A 21,768-nucleotide genomic window follows, 5' to 3' on the forward strand; every position below is an offset into this window, starting at 1 on the left:
CCACTTTGCCCAGTAGGCCAAATCCAAAGACTTAATGATTGATGAACTTCAATAGGTAAATATACTTTAAGGTCTAGCTGAGCAAGCACCTCCAAAAGGAATAACAACTATATTGCCTCTGTGATGAAAAGTCATCAAACACTGAAATACTTAGGTGAGAATTTCTCTCTAAAGCTGCCTAGCAGTTTGGTATGAGGAGATCATCTGGGTAATGGAAAGAAGTGGCACATAGTACTTTATTCCACCCGTATCATTATTTGAAGTTATGTAAGAGTAATTCATTAATGTTTTGCTCTTGATTATATAATTTTCATACAAGCATCCATAGCTGAAAATCACCCTAACAATTCATATTGTCTTTTTTTTTCTTTTTTTTTTTAACATTTAAACACCTGTCTGTAACAAAATAAGCAAGACAAACACAAAGTCATTTAATGACTCCTGGATGCCCATGAGATTGGATCTCATTCATAAGCAAGTGGTGTGTTTTCAATAAGTGGGCATGCAGTGGCTGTTGAAATCAAGTTAATAACTCTGCCCCATTTCACAGGAGTGTAGTTACCAGTAGGGAAATGAGGATGAGGAGAAGGATGTCATGCACCAATTAATAATGCCAAATGCTGCAAGCATACTGTAATATGATCCATTAGTGTGACTTTGCAGCTCCCACTCTCCAGTTCTGCTCCAGAAATAGATGCATTTCAGTTTTGTTCCAAAAAGCAGAAATAATAACATTTACAGAGCTGGGTAAAAGGTAAAATTTGACCAAGGGGACCATGAGACTTGATGACTGTTGTCAGAGGAAAACTTGTGAAAAGGCTAAGACAGGTTACACAAAACTTTTAATGGGAGTCCTACAAAAATTCAAGATATTTTGTTTTACAGTAAGAGTGCAATAATTTTGCATGTTTCAAGCTTTACCTTTTCAAGTCTAAGTTCATAACTGCATGTTGCATGTACATTTAAAAAAAAAAAAAGTTTCTCAAAGCAAACATAACATTTGTCCTAGTAATGATGGCTTTGAAATTCTTAGTAATCAAATATATTTAGCTGCATAGCTAAATATTTTTATTTGAAAGATTGGAGAAGTATGTGTGGGATTAAGGAGAGAGGAGGTAATTTGCCATGACCTATTTTCATTCCATTTCAATCAAAATTGCACTTAGCTGAGTACTATAAAGGGATGCCTGAAGCACACTTGCACTAAATTATCTGTTAATGTCAGGCCAAATTTCTGGTCTCCTGGCTTGTAGGTGGTGACAGCCTGTCTGCAAGGGATACCTGTGTTCTGCAAATTCATCAGGAAACTTCATGTGCTAAGATAGCAAAAAAGGCCTGAAATATTTTTAGTTGATGTGAAGAAAGATGTCCAAAGGCTTAAGATGAAGAACTAAGAAAGCAATCAGAAATGCATATCTTTGTTGTAACCAGCTCTGAATTAATGGTGGTCTTTAATTCAGCCAAAATGTTGATGCTTTGGCACAAGAGATTAGTAGGAAGTCTTTGAAGTAAAATTAAATACTTGTGCAATCAGTCAAGGTGTGAAACAAATTCTTCAAATTTCATGGTTTGCAGCATACTTTGGCTTCTGAGCAAATACCATAAACAGTTAAATCCTTGTGCCCTTTACTTAGTCTGAAAACATAAATAAGAAAACTTTCCTAACCTCTTCTAATATGTTTTGATTTCTGTCTGGAAGCATTTGAAAATACTCTTGGGCCCATGGTGTGATTCTTGGGGATTGTCCTGTGCAGGGCCGGGAGCTGGAGTCAATGATCCTTGTGGGTTGCTTCCAGCTCAGCTTATTCTGTGATTCGGTCAAAACACTAAAGTAGCTTCTTTTTTCTGCTTCACCTGCTTTCTTCTTTCTGATAGCTTTTTCATCTCATTTTGTTTCTGTGACTCCTATGGAAGCCAGTAAGTGTGTTCTAAGTTGATGCAATGTAGAATTGCATTCTAAATTCCTGATATAGTAAAAACATGTAAGCATGTATATATAAGGCACAAAGGTCTAGTTTTCAAATGTGTCTCGTTACAGGGATCCTTTCAGTGCAGTGTTCAGGTAAAAGATGCCTTCCCACCATGGACAGAACTGAGATTTCAGAGCTCTGTCTGAGTAGAAAGTCTGGATGTCCTGGGCTGTGGGCACAAGCAGTTGAGTGAAGCACACTCAAACGAGGGGCTTGACAGGTCTGACACTGCTGTGGCATACTGTGCATTACAGTTTAGCACTGTTGCTCTAGTGCTCTGTGTGCCAAATGAAGTCATTAGCAGATTTGAGATCTGTCAGCCATCTGTGCCTGTTATCTGTTCATCCTCAAATGAGAAAGAGCTGTCAGTGCAGAACTGTAGTGGGATATGGTGGTTCTAGGTCTCTGGGGTATGCCTTGGTCATTTGAGGTAATGTGCCCCTCACATAGCATTTACTGCTCACCCCTTCCTCCAGGAAAAATGTGTGAGTCTCTTGAGAAGCCAATTAACATGAAAACTCATTGCAGTATTTTTTGTTAAATAGTTGGCCATGACAAGTGATACCCAGGCAGCTTTGGTGCAAATGAGAAATTTAATAATCCATGAAAGGGCTTTTTTAAATAGATATTTTTAATTTACGTTATATTGGGTTCATAAATTAGGGGGGAAAGAGGTTTGTTATGGCTCTCTTCCTGATGGTGGATTAGAATACACCAGCTGTAACACACCATTTACAGAGATGGCTGGAATCATTGTAGATCAGAGCTGAAAATTATATTGACCCTTTCAGTGCAATATACGCTTTGGAAGTCCTTGTGAGGGTTTCTTACATGTGTTGTAAGAGCTGCCTCACTGTGTTGCAGTAACAGGAACACATGGAGACAAAATGATTGATTATTAGCCCTGGTGTTTGCAATTTGATCAGTGCAGCAAGTGTTAGCCAATAGTGATTTGTTTTCTTTCCCTTACACTCTTATTGATGTGTTTCATTGCCTGGGTGTCTGAAATTCCAAATCTGGAATGTCCTGCCATCAAGTCTAACTCTGCTTTGTTTAACCCAAAGGCAAATCCTCATTATAAAGCTGTAGGAATGAAGTTTGAACTGAGAGTAAATTCAACTCGTTATGTTGTAAAACTGAAGCCTCCATACTCTGTCAAGTGCAAGCACTGAAATAAATCATGACTGTCCACTAGACTGAGTCTGGCACTGAGTGAAATTGCTCAGACAGTAGCTTTGGACATCTTGAGAACAGTGACCTCTTTATAGGGTAAATTTACAGAGTTTTCATTAGTCATTCAGAGAGAAAATCAAATTTAACAGGTTGCAATAATTTTTGTTTGGTGATAAGGTATGCCTGAGAGTATTGGCCAGTCAATAAAGTTGGTTTACCTATTGTGTGCTTACCAGTCTAGGAGAGATTATGTCTTCTACTTGTGCTACCTTATTAGGTTCAGGGTACTTCTCTAATACATGGGCAGCCTCAAAAGAATAAATCTTTTTATTTAATTCAGTCAGTTTGTATAATACTGTTGGTTGTTTCAAATACCAGCTCCTTTTAAACAAACTTGCAGGATTTATTGCCATGGAGCCAACTCAAACACTCTGAAGTGATTCTATAAACTGTCAGTTTATAGACTAGAGCTCAGTGGCCTAACAGGCTATGATGATAAACCTTGACAGTTCTAGAATATTTCAAAGTTTTGCATTTTGAAAGCTTGTGACTCCCCCCTGAGAATTTCCCCTTGGTTCTCTTGCTGGGAGATGTGTTTTTTCAGAAATTTTAGAAATAGCAAAAGGGATTTGTCTTTCCACTTTGAAGTTCTGAAATATGTGGCAATTTTCTTTATTTGTGGGTATAACAAACTCTGTGAGTACTTGCTTCTGCTTCTAGATGTGGATATGCTCTCTTAGTGCTTTGTAGCCGGATAGATAAGAATTTTTAAAGGATTCAGAAGGAACAAGCACAAATTAAATTACCGAGATAAATTATTCTGTAGGAGTTAAGATGACAAGGGGCATACATTTGTATGGAAGAACGCCATTATTGAAACACTCTGTGGAAGACAACCATGAAACTTGAAAGAAATGCTGTGATACATGAGAAAATGTTTGATTTGCCATTTGGTTTTATGTGTTTGGGGTTTTTCCCCCCCTAGAAAAGGGGTTAGTTAACTTCCAGTTCCACTAGGCTTTGATCTGTAAACAATTGCCTCAGGAACAAGCAACATGCTTATGCTCTCCTGCAGAAATATTGCAGATTTGGTTGTTACTTGAGCTACATCTGTGAATTTTGAGGAGCTAGGAAAACTGATTTTTCTTTGGGTGTTCTCTTAATAAAAAAGCCATCTTCATTTCGTTCCTTGGGAGTTGTGGTCTACAACACCAACACTTGTTTTGAAATCTCATAACTCCCCTTGATAAAACAGATCTTTAACTCAGAAGATCCTAAAACTTTATGTACATAGAAATGTAGAGGTGATTCAGTAGATTTTTAGAAACTTCGTAACAAATCTAAGAGAACAAAAACCAAACCATATAGTGACAGAGTATGAATACTTCATATTTTGTATCATTGTAGGCTGCTAACTGTCTGTGAAGGACTGTCATTACATCGAATTTCTCACATTGTAAATGGCGAGATTTGCCTCTATCTCCACTTGCCGAGCACAGAAAGCAGCCATGACTAAGGTTACTATCTGTGGTACACATTATATGTGTATCACTGTTGGTTTCTTCCATTCCTGAATTTAAAAGTGGGGAAGGATTGTCTTCTTGGGGGTTAAACAAGCCTCAGAGCACCTGACACCTCCTATACCTCTGGCAGGATTGTGCACTGAATCATATCGCTCAGAATTCATGGGACCAGTTAGGCTTCTGCCTAACTTGTGTATTAAATACCTTTTTAGATATGGCCCTGCATACCTTGGATTCCCAGTAATACATTTGAAACTATAAATAATTGGAAACTAGATGGCATTTCACTACCTCACTGGATATTGAGATGCACCCATATACTGTAAAAATATCTAAGAGAGGCTAAGAAGTGCCTCATAGTGAACTATTATTAAAAATAGCTCTTCATGTCTGAATCTCAGCATATTCATTCATTTCAAATTTTTCTTTGCTTGTATCCTGGTATAAAAAACTGATGCATGTTTGAAAAAGGAAGAAGTAGAATGATTGTGACTTCTGTGTGTAAAACTTTTCACATAATGTAATACATAACTTTAATAGAAAATGATGAAACAGTCTCTGTAGCTCTACTATGTCAAAATCCAATATTATTAATATAAATATGTTATGGTAATAATAAGAGATTTGCAAGAAAGAGGAGTTCATTTGTTTGTAATAGATGCTTGACCTCTGCTACTTCATGATCTGTTAGAGAGAGCTAAGGCTCACAAAAGCTGGCTTTCTTTCTATTTTACCTGGAAGGCATTATTTTTTCAATAAATACCAAAATCAAGTCAATATTTTTAGAACCAGGATAATTGCCACTTGAAATGGACTAATCTTTGCTCAGAAGTTGTCTGACACTTTATACCCAATGTCAGCAGGAAAGAAATAATTAAGACATATGATTTTGGTAATTGATAGGGAATATTTGAATGGGTTACATAAATAATAGACTAATCAAAGTATTGTTTAACGGTTTACGAAAACACATGCCCTACTGCATGTTCATTTATTTAAATTAATGTTGCTGTCAGAATTTATGAGAAATTTTGAAAGAGGATTTCATTTTCACCTTATGGTTAATGCTCTCATAAATAATAATTTGTCAATTTATAGGATAAGTTATACTATTATATTGTTCAGCATACCTCTTTAAAACATAGGCGTGCATTTATTGTTCTGGACAATTACTCTGTGGATAAAACTGCAACTTTCAAATCTCATTTCCAAGTCTGCCAAATCCTACTTTTAACTTGTTTTCTGTTCTAATGAGAATTAATGATATTAATAATCTAAGGCTATGCAGAAGAGACCTGGGTCTTTTCTTGTATATGCAGTATCATGCAATATTTTTCTAAAGAAGGTATTAATACATCATTGGTAAGTAACTCAACATATCTAAAAAATAAATGTAAAAAAACTCCAAAACCAGCTCTTCCCCAAAAATCAAATACTTAAAAAATACATTCACAATGGAGTTCTGTTTTTTTCATTTAAGCACATGAAAGTTGTACTTGTTAATCATTTATTAAGTGCTGTTATACCTTGAACACAAAAAAACCTCAGTCTGATAGTTTGGGGTAGGACTAAATCTGTTTACAGGAATCCTCCGTTCTTCCCCATCTTTTCTAAAACCACTTTAATTTTGTATGATTGTATGCAGGAAGAATACATTTATAATCTGAATATTTGAAATTAAAGAGAATATTGTATTTCTCTTGGATGGTAATTTGAACATGCTTTGTTGTCAGACCTTCTACATGCAAACCAAAATACCCATAATGTGAAAGATACATTATTGCACAGTCTTTGATTTATTTGTTTTTGTATCCACAAGATATTATTTGTTTCTTGTTGCCAAAAATGAGGCTGCTATTTATTTCAAAAAAGCCCCATATATATTATTTGGGTTCCACTGCTACTCATTAAAAGATGCTGTGGCAGCCTGGTATCAGCAGTCCCCACATGGAGAAACAGCCACTCTTTCTATCAGTAGTCATTATCATGACTGTTGGGTTGTTTCTGGGCTGAACTTCTCAGGCTCTGTGTAGGGTGGATTTTTTTTCTTCTCTGGACAGGAAAGTAGGGCCCCTGCATGTGTTTAACCCCATGTTTTTTCAGGATGCTAATATTTCTGCTTTTAATTGACAGCAGTTTTACAGGAGAGTGTGACCCAGATGTGATGACTCTAAAATGAAAGAGCACCAGTGTTGGGCTTGAATGTTTCCCATCTAATTACCATTTGCCCCTTCATTTTATTTTGGAAGGGTTTTTTCACTTGAGTATGGGGTTTCCAAATGATTCTGGTAATCCTGGACTTTTCCTTTGTTTTTACAGGTGACCTGTAACTGTTTCACCATCAGTAATGGAGAGATGCAGGATGTTGGTGTTGGCCTGTATCCCAGGTACTGTGGACACTGTTTCATTCACAGGCAAAATCTCTGCCAGTTTTCTCTCCTTTTTTCCAAGGTAGCTGTAAGGACCATCAAAGCAGCAGGTAACATGTCTAAATGACAAACTGGGAAATGGAAATAAATTAAAGGAGAGTAAAAAAATATGATCTAGTTGAAAACATTCTTAGTAGTCCTGATTACAGCATTTAAAAAGTTTAGACAGTATACATCTTTCTATTTTATTTTTATGGAGGTGGTCTTTTCTAAGTAAGAATAAATGCTGATGTCAAGAATCTTCAACTAGGACTAGTTAAGGGAAACCTGTTCAGTGATGCTTTAGAATATAGATATTTTGCAGCTGAGAACCTTCAGAATTAGTAATTTTCTGAATGAAAAAGATGGGTATACTTATAAATAAAATACCATAACAAAGAAACCAGTAAGGTGAAAAGATAAGAGATGGATGTTAACATTTGGATTTCTTATTATTGTTTCTTATTTGTATTAGGTAAGAAGTATGTACCTATGAAGGTTTTGTCTTCATAGAATTATTAACCTGTAATCACAGACATGGAAAATTAGTATGTAGTTTAAAAGTATGTTTTACCATCTAATTTTTTGTTAATACATTGTTGGATTATGTTTGTCAGTACCTCAGTGGGCTTGTCACTGTTGTTTCTTCTCTTTCTAATGTCATAAGATTTGACTGAGGACACTTAATATCTTGAGGTCTGCCTTGTAGTAAAGATGAGGAAAAGGTGCTTAGGAGGACATGGGAATTAGTGTCATGAAAAATGCAAAACAGTAATTTGATTTTATAATGGAATGAAGACAATACTTGAGAAAAATGAAATATTATTTTGGAGCATCATTATTAGGGAAATATTTTCTTTTGGTTGAAAAAAAGCCCTTAAGTATCCATCTGTGTTCAATGATAATGCTCTGCCAAGGGATGCAAGAGATTCTTTCCCAGGTCACTTCAGAGCAGTTTGCATTTTGTTGCAGAAAAAAAACTGGGAAAATTAAGAACTTTAAATCTGTGGTTTGTAAGTCCTGGGCAAATGTCCTTCCAGATGAATTCATGTGCTTCCAGAGGAAACTGTCATCAAACCCACTAGTGCCTCCTTGAGACGAGCTTTAAATAAAAGTTCTGTATTAAGCCTTATTAAGAGGTTGTATATTGCTGTATGGCTTGACAACTTCAGCATGAGAATATATTTAAAAATAGGTAAAATCCTGTGGTCTTGCTGTGTGTCACATTGCAGCAGCTTTGAGAGTGTGCCCAGTGATCTCACAATAAGTGTAATGGATATTCTCCCAGTGAGTTCTTGAGGAGATTAACCACAGATATTTTATTAGGCCAGAAGGGATACCAAAAGAGTCAGGGCCCTGTTGTTACCTCCTTTAAGAGTCAAAAAACTAAATAAACATGATTTAGTGCAGGGCTCTGAATCTCAGCAACATCCTCTATTTTACCAGCAGCAGTTGGGATTTTGAGTTGCTGAATCAGACAAGGACAAGGACAGAATATAAAGGCAGCCAGGAGCTGCATAAGCCAAAAATTCTTCTTCCAGGCTGATAATGCTAGAATTATTCTTTCAATGGATCATTCCTACAGGGAAAGGAAAGAACCATCAACCCCATTTCTTCTACGGCAGAAATGTTTTCCTGGCAAAGTCAGTTGTTTCTCAGCTAAGGAAACTCGTGATTCAAAAGTATATAGCAGATGTTGTTAGCAGCCTCCTTCAGAGAGAGGGAAGGGTATGTTGGTGCCATGTTTGTGTCTCTTGAGGGTGCCAGCAGCTCCCTAGTGAGCTGTGCTGCCCCAGCTGTCACATGCCACAAGAACAGAGACTGGGCCGAAATAGGCATAAAACAGAGGCAATGGCCACGTTTCTTCTTTCAACTCCATACACTGACTTCTTTGGCTTTGGGACATAGTATTTTCTCCTGATATGAAATACAGGTTGATTGTTCGCCCTTTGAGCTGTGCTTGCAATGACAGTGATGTAATCAATTAGGTTAGTGCCCTGAAACTGAGCAGGAGCAGCAGAAATATAACTCAATCCCTCCTGCTCTGAACTGTCCAGGTTACCTTGTTCCCCACTTGCCCTGTCCCCAGAATCAGGACTCTCAGAGAGGCACTGGGTGGGCATTGCCTTTCTCCTGCCCTGAATACACAAAAGGCAGAAACACATGAAGTGATCCTGACTCCTATTACCAATGAATATAAATCTTCCAAGCATTAATTTTCCTCCCCTAACCAAGAGCAGCTGATTTAACAGGGAATTTATTTGTTTCGTGACTTAATTGCTTGATACTTCAGATGTAATCATGTTAGCTACTTTCAAATGATTAAAGGGAAATGGCTGTGGAGACTCCTCTGTTAAGTTTTTTTTCTTTCTTTCCCCCTCTACCACCCCTCACAGCATGTCTTTACTGAACCACAGCTGTGACCCAAACTGCGTGATCGTTTTTGAAGGATACGAGCTTTTACTTCACTCTGTCCGAGAGATCCAGATTGGTGAAGAGGTAATTAACTTGTCCTCCCTTCCATCACAGACACCTGCAACAATGACATCTCCCTAAATAAATTCCAAACTGCTGGGCCACCAGCTTAATATTTTGATGATATATTGACGCCACTTTGTAGCACATAGCTATCAGGGGAAAAATGATAAATAGAATCATCTCTTCACACTGCCTGAGCCCCATAATCATTACTTCTCATAAATCACTAGCAGTCTTGATAAATTCCTGTTCCTCCTTTCCTCCTCTAGGCACTTCATTTTGTTTGTATTTGAGTGTCTTTACCCTGACGGGAACACTTACAATATTTCTGAGTGGAATGCAGTGTTCCCCAAGTCATTGCAACAATTACATTTGTCAGGCAGCAATCATGCTTATGTAGTAAACCTTTCATTGACAGTGAGAACAGCAAAACAAGGTTTGTGTTGTCCATCTCACTAGGAAAGACTTCAAAATATCTTTTTCAAGAGATTTCTGATTTTATCTAAGGTATTCTCTACTTTATTTTTACAACAGCACTTGTATTAATTTGAAAATAAGTATTTGTGGCTAGAAATCAAAATAAATGTGTTTTTCAGCAATGCAGTACTGAATTTGCTTAGTAAGACCTGAAAAGAAATGTGTGCATATATGTAACTTCAGATGCACCAATGACCTACACAGTCCTAGCTGTTGGTCATTTCAAAATAATAACCTAATGTAAATATAGTTCACACCTGTTCTTAAAACTCTGGGAATATGAAAACCATACATATTTTGATTTAGACACAGTATTGTTTTACTTCCCTATGAAGTTTCTTCTTTTTTAATGTATTCTTTCTCAAATATAGTAGGGCATCAAAGTAAGTAAATGGTAAGAAATTTTTTTTGGGCCATCAAAATAAGTAAGTGGTAGAATATTTTTTTCAGCAAAACATTGTTAAGAACCAGCAGAAATGTTTTTGCATACTTACCTTTTTGCCAAGAGAAATCTTTCAGGATGCAATATATGTTTGTGGAACTATTAATTGTAGACATCTTTCAGCCCAGTATTCTTGTTTAAGTGTTACTCATAGACACCTTCCTTGAATTTTATCCATAATCCATAACTTTCCTATTGGCTTCCCAGTTCACTAAGATGGGTTGTTTATCTAAAAATATTGTAGATATTAATGTCTTATCAGGAAGAAAAAGGGCCTTAGGCTTAAGAGACAAAGTAAAGCTACAAAGTCGGTATTAGGTCAGATCTGTTGTGGGAAGAGGAAGGGAACTGAAATTTTTGTGAAGGTATGTACAAGTCAGCAGCTCAATATTACTGTCAATACCTATTTATTTTTCCTTATACACAGCTTCTACCAACTTTTCATTTTGTGTTCTGCATGATGACTTTGGTGCAACTTTCCACACCGCCTTACTGCTTCCCTGCAGCAGGGTGAGCTGAGTTTTAGTGATAGCCAGGTATTGAATTTAAAAACGTATGTACATGAAACTGTATCGTCTATTGTGAGCTGAGTTTTAACTTCTATTATGGTATCATGATTTGAGTTAATGGGAGAGTAGATACATATTAGGGAGGAGACTGATTGGGTTTTCTGAATAAATTGGGTGCTCTGAGATGGTAAGATCATCATTATTTCAAGTCATGAGGCAACAAGAAAACTACAATCACTAGAAATTTTCATTTCCTGTTCAAACTTACACTAGATGCAGACAGAATGAGACCCTCTAGTTAATAATTGATAGAAAAGAAGCACTAAGATCTATCAGAAATAAGAAATTAAGTAGCACAGTGAGCTGACATTGGTAGAAGAGGACTATGGCTTTTCCATCCATACAGGAACATATTTTTGCAGATTTGTAGCACTTTCTGTCGAAGTACACTACAGCAGTTTACTCACGCTAAGGAGTTGTTGACCACAGCAACTTGCAGGGAATTATAAGGTAACAAAGAGACATGGGGAGCTGAGATGATGTTGTGGTCATCTCAGCATTCTGAACTTCGCTTCCAGTATCTCAGAACTAATTATAATGACTTTTTGTCGTTCAACATAATTACAGAATTACAGAATATTTAGAGTTGGAAGAGACCTCAGAGATCATCTTATCCTCTGCTGTGGTCAGAGGGAACTTTCACTAGACCAGGTTGCTCAGAACTCCATCTAATCCAGCCCTGAACTCTACTAGGGATGGAGCCTCCACAGCTTCTCTGCAATGCTGACCATTACAGTCCTGGTAACTTTAGGTGATGTTAATTTGACAGCATACAAAGATTTCCTTTACTTGCAGTTCTTTGCAAAAATGAAATGTAAGTGTTGCAAAGAAAGGTGAGATATGGGGAAGGATTATAAAAAAGCAAAAATAATTTGTCTAGAGATCACAAGGGCTCCTTTACTGATAAGGTAGCCTATCAGCTAGTTTTGTTAAAAAGACGAGCAGTCTACTCTGAAGAGATCTTCATCATTCCCCTACCCTTAAGTAACCACTTCAAACAGCATCAAGATGTGCGCTATAATTTCAATTGACTTTTTGTTAGTTGCTGATTCTACCTGGTGTTTTGCAGGCAGGCATAAGATGATTTCGCCTCCTCTCCAATCAGAAGTTGTATGGATTCAAATCAGCTGGTATTGCTGGGAGACAGAATGGATGAGCTGAGGTGCAGTTCTGCTCCAAAATGGGTGCTTTGCTTCCCACCAGCTTCAGAGTTCAGTTAGAGCAAATTTTTATCTTTCTTCAGAATATCACATAACTGACTGTACCTTACAGAGCAACATTTTTTTTTAATTGAAACTGAAAACAAATAATGACTTCAGATGATGAGCAAATAAATCTATTTTCATGATAGATTTCAACCAAGTTATATAATGTTTCTGTTTCTGTCATTCTGTGAGAAGTTTTGTATCTGTGTGTGCTTCACACATTATATTTTGTCCCATTAAAGATTTTAGAAACAAATTTTTCCTTGAATTAGAAGGCATTTTGATCTTATAATCCATAACAGAAAGAGTGCAGAGTGTTACACACTTCTATAACTCTGTCTCAGGAACAGATTTCTGTACACAGCCCTCCCAAAGATTCTGAGACCCATGATTGCAAAACCAAGAAGATTCCCTTTTTTCTCCCTGCCATTTGCATTGAAGTAGTTGATTTTAAATTTTTACAGAATTTCTTTCTATAAATTTTGTGGCTTATATTCTATTACCAAAAAAAAAAACCCTAAAAACCAAACACAAAATAAACCCAGGGAACAAAACCCCACATAAATTAAGTCCACTGCATCGTAGCAGTAATGGAAAATTGTGTCTACCTCAGTTAGCAGATGAGGAACATGAGAAACTAACCACCATATCCATGATTAAAGAATTTCTGTGTCAGATGAAGAAGCAGGGCTCAGACAGTGATATATTTCTAAGGAGAAAGTCTTAAGAGTCAATAAATCTGTTAAATAATTTCTTGCTTTGCCTTCATAAAGGCAATATATTTTTAATATGTATTCTCCAGTTCAGGGGGAAAAGATTTACTGCATTCTTTATAAACAATGCAATAAAGAGGCAAGCTTTGGTCAGTTAAGTAATGTTTTAATTAGTAGCATACATCCCACATGCAAATACCATTAAGACAACCTTTGATAAATGGGCATATTTCCCAAATATGTACAATTTAAATGAGCCTTGCTTCTAATGAAGTGATCCAAAATTAAAGCAAGGCTAGGAGAGAGACCTGAATACAGAAAATTCGTGTTTAAAGAATTAAATTATAAGTATAGGCTCAGTCACTGTTAGGTTGATAATGTTTCTAAATATTCTAATTATATTTTGCCACTCAGTCTGCCAACTACACACATTTTTTCACTCAGAGATTTCTGCTGGCATGGCTGGGAATTTGAACTTGGGCAAGAGAGACCCCAAGTTGTTAAAATGCTAGAAGGAGAGATCAATGTGATGAAGCCTCTTCTCCTCCTCTGAGCAGTCATGTATTTTAATCCAGAGCATGTTGTTATGTTTGTGGTAACCTCTGGAAAAGAAATGTATTTTTTTGAAATTTCTTCCTACCCCCAAGATTTCTGCAACATAAATGAAAAAAGGGGGGAAAAAAGCTATAGATATAAAGAGAGAAAGGGATGAAGCCTGTAGGCTAGATAGGTAAGGTATATTCAATGTTGGCTCTATGTGTTTGTTTTGCAGTATTAGAACTGAACCCTGCCTAATGATGATTTCAACAGTAATGACAGGGTTTAAACCATTGTCTTAAGTATTTTGGCAAGAAATATACTAATCTTGCGTGAATTATTTTTCCCAGAAGATTTCTACTGTCTTGCACTGCGTCTGAACTTGATTAAATCCTTTTTACTGTTGGATGCCACCTGAACCTAAAGCCCAGCAGGACAAGAGTCAAAACCAGAGGTGTTTATGCAGAGGACAAGAGACAGGGAACAGCCAGTGTGTGGATTGACTTTGACAGAAAACACTTGCGAGTTGCAAGGAGACATGAAGATCAGGAGACTTTTAATGAGAGAGGGAAATTTGGTTTAGAATGTCTGAAGGATGAGGTTAGGACTGCAGTTTGGATGGAAAATGCTTTGTGGGAAGGGAAACAGACCTTTCTTACTGCACCAAGGAGGGGGCAGATTAGGACCAGCTGTGGAAAGAAGTGAGGACAAAGCTGGTGCCATTGAAGATGTTTGAGAAATCAGAGTAGGGCAATAAGGACTGTTAACTTTGGAAAGCAAGTGAACACAGCGGGGAAAGGTGTAAGACAAGGCTGAAGGACAGATCTGAGACTCTTCTGAGACAGGGATGAAATCATCCCTTTGTACCAAACGTGGCTATGTAAGGAGCTAGAATTTATGGCTAGAAAACAGGTTTAGATAATCAGATGTTGAGAATAAGACAGGAAAATTATACTCACATTGAGGGGAAGAGAAGAGAAAGAATAAGAGGGATATTGGAGATAATGGGGCAGAAGAGACAAAGCTTGGAAGAAAAGGATGGTGAATAAATAAGCAGGACAATTTCCATTCATTCACTGCAGAAAGATCAGAGGGAAGCCTATGGCTCCCATGTAAAATATTATTACAGACTGTTCTGCTGTAAGCCTGTAGTGGTGAAACTAATCCTCTCTTGGCTCAGACATGCACAAGCTGGGACAGAACAACATTATATAGAATTCTAAACCTAACAAAGTTCTCACACTTTCTAGCTTATGATTAATTGTAGAATTTTAATTTGTCTCATTAATTATACAATTAAGCTTCAATTATGAGGCCATATTTATTTTAAATGCTTGAATTTGCTATCTCAGCACACTTCTTTTAACATAGTATGTAATCAAATTACACTGTAATAATAAATGAAAAAAATGAAAAGAAATTGTTTTAGTTGTTTATTAATTGCTCATTCAATTAGAATGCTCACTAATTTGCAAAATGCAAGTTCTTACAATGTATTTCATGGTCATTACTAAAATTGGTCAGGTTTTCCTTTCTGTAATTTCTTTGAATGGACTCTTATGATTTAACTGAAAACCATGTGAAAATTCTCCCAATTAGTTGAAGTGTCTAGGCTCAGGATGAAATAATGTGACCTGATTTTTTTCAGCTCTGACCTCTCTGGAGTGTTTCAAAGTGTGTTGGGCGTATAGTGTAATCACTTAATAGCATGTGTGACTGTAGCTGGTCTGAACTGAGCTGGTTTTTTGTTATGTTCTTTTCCTTATCATCAATTTGTGCCTGTGCAGCACTTAAAACATTTCAAGAACTCTAAGAATGGTTAGTCCTGTAAAATTCTTTCTGGCAGGCATCAAAGTGAACAAACTACAGACTTCTCTGTAGTTCATTGGAATTCACGCTGTACAGTGTAAGAACTTGAAAATGGCACAAATATAGGCACACATTTTCTTTTATAATTTCAATAAATCTTCTTGTCAATAGTTTCAACAAGTTAAACTGCAATGCTTTTGTGCTTCCTTGGTCACTGGGGAAACATCACAGACATACTGAAAATGTCTGTGACGTAAGAGGAATTATCCTCAGGTTCAAACATATATTTGCAAGAAAGTAGAGACTTCCCTGAGGAAAAAAATATGGAGATAGTTGGATAGTGTATAACAGTAGTGGTAAATACACATTTAAGCTCTGGAGCTAGACAGAAAATGAGATTTCATGCACAAGGAATTCAGATACTTTATGCAGAGTTTCTTTGCTATCTTTTCTTACTTTCCTTCTTTTATTTTTCTTGGAAATTAGGATTAAAAGTTGAAATAGTGATAATTTTGGGTAAAATTAATAATTTTAAACAATATTGATCTTGAAATGTGAAAAGGTGTTCTTCCATAGAAATTATTTTCTCTTTTTTTCACCTTCTGTAGAAGTAGTCAATTTCTTCTAGAAAATAATCTGTTAGCATTTTATTTTATGCTGGGGAAAATGTTGTATCAGAAAAGTGTTGCCTCTGCTAATACATCTATATGCTAATACAGAGTATGGATTTTTTGTAAAATATGCCAACTCTTTTTTTTTTTTCTTTTTTTTTTTTATGTACTGCATACAGCTCACCATCAGCTATGTTGAATCACTGATGCCTACCAGGGAACGCCAAAAGCAGCTGGTGCGCCAGTATTGCTTTGAATGTGATTGTCTACTCTGCCAGAATCAGGAGAAGGTAGGCTGAGAAAAGAAATTTCTTGCCAGTGAAACAGAATTTTCCGAGGCCCATTAGCAGCTTTTCTTCCTTACCATAATACTTATCTTTTGCTACTAATTGAATGGCCAGAATAAAGGAGAAAATTGCCTCTGCCCTCATTGTGGTTTTTGTTACTATGAAAGACAACTCTGAATGAAAGAAAAGCAGGAAATGTTGGCATTTTTCTATTCAAAAGAATAATCTTGGAACTTCAACTGAAGTAACAGGAAGGGTGTGCTTATCCTCAAAATAATGTTGAATTGATTTTGCCAAACACCTGCATCAGTTATTTTCAAGAACTACCAAGCTTGTTCAGCAGTTTTTATAGAGAATGGTGAACATCCTTGGGTGACTTTGTGGTTTTTATTCTCATTCACTTCACAAGTTCTTGGAGTAGCAGGTCAGTGGTGGTGGTAGATAAACTTTTGTTCACTGCAATCTCTTACTAGGGTTCAGCCTAACTTGATTTGATTATATTCTGGTTTGCTTCATATTTATACAACCTTGACACAACAAATTTGTTGATGAGAGATTAAATGGAATAGGCAAAATGAGGCTTGCTTCATAGCAGTTTATGCACTTAGTCTCTTTTTGTTATATACAGTTGTTCTTATTTTCACAAATGCCTGTTTGGAGTGAGTCAATTGCCATAGCTAAATGTGTTCCTGCAAGATTAGAAACAGTAAGAAAGGTATTGATGAAAATGTAATTCCAAGCATAATATGATTTATGAATAATTGCTGCACAGAGGAAAAAAACAGAAGAAGAAAAAGAAACCCCCAAAATTTAAACTGTAACATATGCTTTGATTCATCAGTAAGCAGTTCAAAAAAGAGAGCACAGAAAATTTCAGGCTTATGACATAATGCTAAATTACTTCCTGTCCGTGTTGGCATTCTGTGCCTGACAAAAGCTGCTGCAATTCTACTCAGAGGCAGTGAAGACCTCTTTTTGTCTTTCTTTTAAGGATGATCACTCAAGTGCCATGAAATCTTGGATTAGTTTTGGGTAAATGACATCCTCACAGATGCAATGATGATTAAGAAAAATAAGCAGTCTAAAGAGTCTTCAAGGATCACTTAACAGTTTGTGAAAGGGTAGGCAAGAGGTGTAAAAACCATTCAGCATGTGGAATATTTTAGGAAATAATATCCCCAAGCTGGTTATGTGTCATTGTTAGAATCAACATATAACATCAAAAAATACTTAAGTGAAGTTATATGTGCATATATTAATGAAACCAATACTCTCATACATAGGTTAAAATTAATTCATTATATTTTTCTTTTTGAAAATATAATTGTCATTTGCGTTCATATTCTATAGATATTTTTTTTTTTTTGCTCATTCACAAAATTTCCCTGGGAATGATATTGTGAGATGCTTGGAAAGCTCTTTGTGACCACATTCTGAAATTCTGTGGTTGTCTGATTGTTACCATACAGAGAGGTCTGTGAAGGTCTAGAGGCCTCATGGCAGCTTGGTCTGTTAATGACTATAAGGAAGACATCTTTATTCTCAGCTTCATTTTAGGGTGATTATTATCTGCAGCAGTCCTCACAGTATTGTGTTTCATTTCTCTGCGACAACTGAATTTGTAAAATCTCTATAGGACTAGCTTGTTATTTTTTCCATTTTTCTCAGTCACTGCTGGTAAGCTGGGAGTCATGTAACACTACAGCTACATCAGGAGGTCATATTTATGGAAATTCTGGGGTTGAAAACTACAAAATGTCTAGATTTAGATGCCTAAAATTGACAAAGTTATTCAAGACATCTCTGCTGAACTATCCCTAATACTGCGTCAAATTTCTAAGTCATTTTAGGAATTTTTTTAAAAGAAAAATCTTTGTCGATAGAATAGGCAAGAGCTGTGACTCTGGGTCATCAAGAGTGGCAGAGTCAATATTGTGACTCAATATAGTCAGCTAATAGTAAATTCCCACTTTACAACATTGCTTTGCAGAAAAAAAGTTTAGTCAACAGCAATTCATACCATATATCTTTCTTATAGGTAAAAAGGCAAATTACAGAAATGCCTTATCCATTCAAGTAAGTTCTTGTGTATTGGGAATTTTTTTCAGTTGCAGTAATCTCATCAAAAAAGCTGGAACCCTTTTTGAAATTGCATTTTTAGACATTTACACAACCATTAATAGAGTTTGTGTTACTCCAGTCCTGTGGAGTGTGCTTGCAAGCTGCTGAGCACATACTAGGGAACAGTGAAAGCTCTCAAGATGCTCACATCAATTTATAGTAAAGTTTTAAGTCAAGGGACTTGCACTGTAGTTTTATTCTACATCTTCTGTAATGTTTTAAAAGTGATCCTGCATATCCCGTGGGAAATGTATGTTACAAGTTTATATGAAGGGCCCATAAACCTTATGTTTATTTGTACTTAGTTACATGCATCCTTATTTATTCATATTTATAAAAATGCTTGGCAAGATAATTATCAATGAAATTTATGTTTCCTGTTGTATTTTTTAAAGGCTTGTTCATTTAGTGTTAAATGCCTGAGTGGAAAAGGAAGATAGTATCAAATTTCTATTCTCAAGTCAGTTACTGATGGCAAGTGGCCTCAGGAAATTTGTTATATTCAAGAGTAGCCTTTGTTTTCTAAGGTCCAACACTTATTTTTCATAATTGGTAGGAAGCTGCCATTTCAACTGGAACTCAATAGGTTTCTGACTAGAAAACAGATCTGACTGTTGGAGATCATTTTTGTGAATGTTCTATGAAGCTCTGTTTTTTTCAATCTGTACAAATGCAGTGAGAAGACAATTTATAGGTAATTTATACTTCTGCTGAGTATCTTGGTGCCCAAAGGATAATAAAGAAATATGCTGTATTTTCTAAGGTCTTTTAGCTTTATGTGATGGATTTGTTTAAATGAGAATAATTCCTTGAAGCAGAATAGTTTGGGGTTTATTTGTGTGCTTTGTGCCTCCCTCATACCAAGAGCAAAGAAAAGCAGCTCATTCATACCATCTTCAGTAGAAATCCATGAAAATTGGACTGGATAAAAGAGGTTAAAGGAATGCCTTCAAGTAAATTGCCCACTCTTTAGACAGATAAAGTTTGGCGAGTTAAATTATTCTGCTCCATGAAATATATATAAATACAAAATCAAGGCTGACATGATTACATTTCTGTGCTAGCTGACGTGGATAACCAGAGTGCAGTTACAACACTGCCTAGATATATACAGTTCCCTTGTACAATTATCAGGATCTGAGGCTCTAATATGGCAAAGGGTACATTTTCAAGTGTCATGAAGCAGGCTGCAGCCCAACCACAGGGACCCTCGCTGAAGCCAAAGCTACTGAATTTTAGCATCAACTGATAGACACTGGCACTCAGTGTGAGCAGACACAGCCCCAGACCAAGGGAAGAGCTCCATGGCTGAGCAATTACAGTGGCACTGCATGCAAAATGAGAGGAAATGTTCCTCACTGGTCACTGCTGGTGAAAGGACTTCAGAGTGAATCTTTGCTATACAGTAGTAGTTCTTTATCTTCCTCTCCAACCGTGAGCACAGCCATGGAATAATCTAGGTGCATAGCTGCTATCAGGGATGAGAAAAGAGAAGCAAACAGTGGCAATAGCTGAGCTGGGGATCTTAAATAATTTTTGGTGCCTGAGCCTCAATGTGAGCTGCATTTTAATTCCAAGGACATATTATAATGCTGGCCAGTGTCTTTTATCGGCTGGTCGAGCAGCCTGGCGAGTACAAATTCACCACTGTAAGCTGGTTAAGATAAGATGGAGGTGAAACTTTTGCTGCTTCATTTCCTGACAAATTGAATGGCATTAACTACAAGTCCAATCAAGACTTTTGCCCAAACTTAGAAAAAAACAAATCAGGAACTAAAAGAGGGGGAAAAAAATATGTCTTCCTAAAAGTCACTCATAGGATACTTCCTGTCTGTCAATACTTCAAGTTATAGCTACTGTATTGTCTTCAGCTCATTGTGTCTTTGATAGCTTTACACATTATTCTTTGCTCCATTTTAAGATCAATCTCCACTGTGATTCAGGAATGTGTGCCAAGCTGAACTCTTGGCAACATATTGCTATTCCAGCACATAAAAGCCCCTTACATTAATTATAATTAAAGATGGGTTTACATTGATGACAAACATTTTAAATGAAGAACAGTTTTTTCCACAGTCATGAGCCAGAGAATTGTTCATGTTGTGTATTTTCAGCCAAGGATTTCAGGGACATTTGTGCTTATAGAATGGCTTTGTTATGAGTCGTCTTTCTCTTTTGGAGCCGGGATTTAATATTTCAGTCTAGCTTAGTTTTTGGAAAGCTTTTATTTATTACAAGGTCAAAAGCAATGGACTTGACTCTGAATCATTTTTATATTTGGCCAGTGTTTGAAAGTTGCCAAAGTTAATAACAGCATAACACCAGTAAGCATGTTATTCCTTTAATTTATTTTTTTTTTGCTTTGCAAAAGAGTACTGACTTATATTGCAGCTTGAATTATGGTAGAGAACATCACAAGTCCAGTTTCCAATTCAAGGGTTCTCAAAATCAGGTTCTAGCAGAGGGAACAACACAACTGTAGTTTAGAGCTTCATCAAATGTAAGTAAATTGATCAAATTAGTTGCTACAGTATGTGTCTGTGGTTGATTTGCCTCACCAGGTTTCCTGAAAGACGCTTGAATATCTGCAAAGATACATTATACAACATTTTCACCTTTGATCTTCGTGTTTGCTCTCAGCAATACCTTTGAAGAATATGTGCTTCAATTACAGAGGCATTGTTACATGAAGAGTATTATTATTGACTGTTGTTTTTCATTAGGATGTAAAGGCTTCATGCAAGATCACGCTACTGGTGTTAGTACAAAAATGTCACCCCTCCCTCAGGGATCATATATTTAGGACACAGGAAACACAAAATTATGTGTTAAGAAGTACCTTTTTAAACTGCTGAGTTGTCAAGTTCCATGAGTTTGTGTCCCAGTTTTCCTAATATTTATTTATTTTTAGACATTTACATTCTCACTGAGTTTCCCAAGGACAATATGAAAGATGAGACCTCCAAATTAATTCAAAAGATGAAACCTGGGAAGCAAGGATTAAATAGGATTGTTGAAAACAAGTCTCTTTATACAGCTAACTGAACATAAAACACTGTGATCAAAGCAAAGAAAAAACTAGGAGCATCTGTTTCTCTAGTCTTGATTCTAAAAATCTTGCCAAGTACCAACATACTAAACAGTGTGTTAAAAAATTTATCAGGATTGTGTTCCGAAAGAATGCTTGTTGAGTTAATTTTCTATCAAAATACAGAGTTTACAATAGTTAATTGTAGAACTTTTTTGTTCCTCATCCTTTTTACTGTTTTGCCACTAGAATTGCCTTTGAAACAAACTACAGTGTGACACCAAGCCAGAGATCAGTTTCACCCACCTACTTGTCCAGCCCAACATCAGGATTACCAGTGCCCACAAAAGTCAGTGGCAGTAAATGGAGCTCGCTGGGGCACGACTCTGTTTCTCTCCATAGGTGGCTGGCTATTTC

At 36.5% G+C, this 21,768-nt stretch overlaps 1 protein-coding gene across 5 annotated transcripts in view; it reads left to right on the plus strand.

Moving 5' to 3' along the window:
* SMYD3 (SET and MYND domain containing 3) overlaps positions 1-21,768 on the plus strand; it is a 405,436-nt gene that overhangs the window by 317,617 nt on the left and 66,051 nt on the right. For all 5 annotated transcript variants that reach the window (XM_015623163.3, XM_033512601.1, XM_033512603.1 and 2 more), the window contains 3 exons: positions 6,986-7,053; positions 9,471-9,573; positions 16,095-16,205. In XM_015623163.3, the coding sequence (XP_015478649.1) occupies positions 6,986-7,053; positions 9,471-9,573; positions 16,095-16,205 (282 nt within the window). The remainder of the gene's footprint in view (positions 1-6,985; positions 7,054-9,470; positions 9,574-16,094; positions 16,206-21,768) is intronic.

The sequence above is a fragment of the Parus major genome, chromosome 3 (assembly GCF_001522545.3).
Source record: "Parus major isolate Abel chromosome 3, Parus_major1.1, whole genome shotgun sequence".
Lineage (NCBI taxonomy): Eukaryota > Metazoa > Chordata > Aves > Passeriformes > Paridae > Parus > Parus major.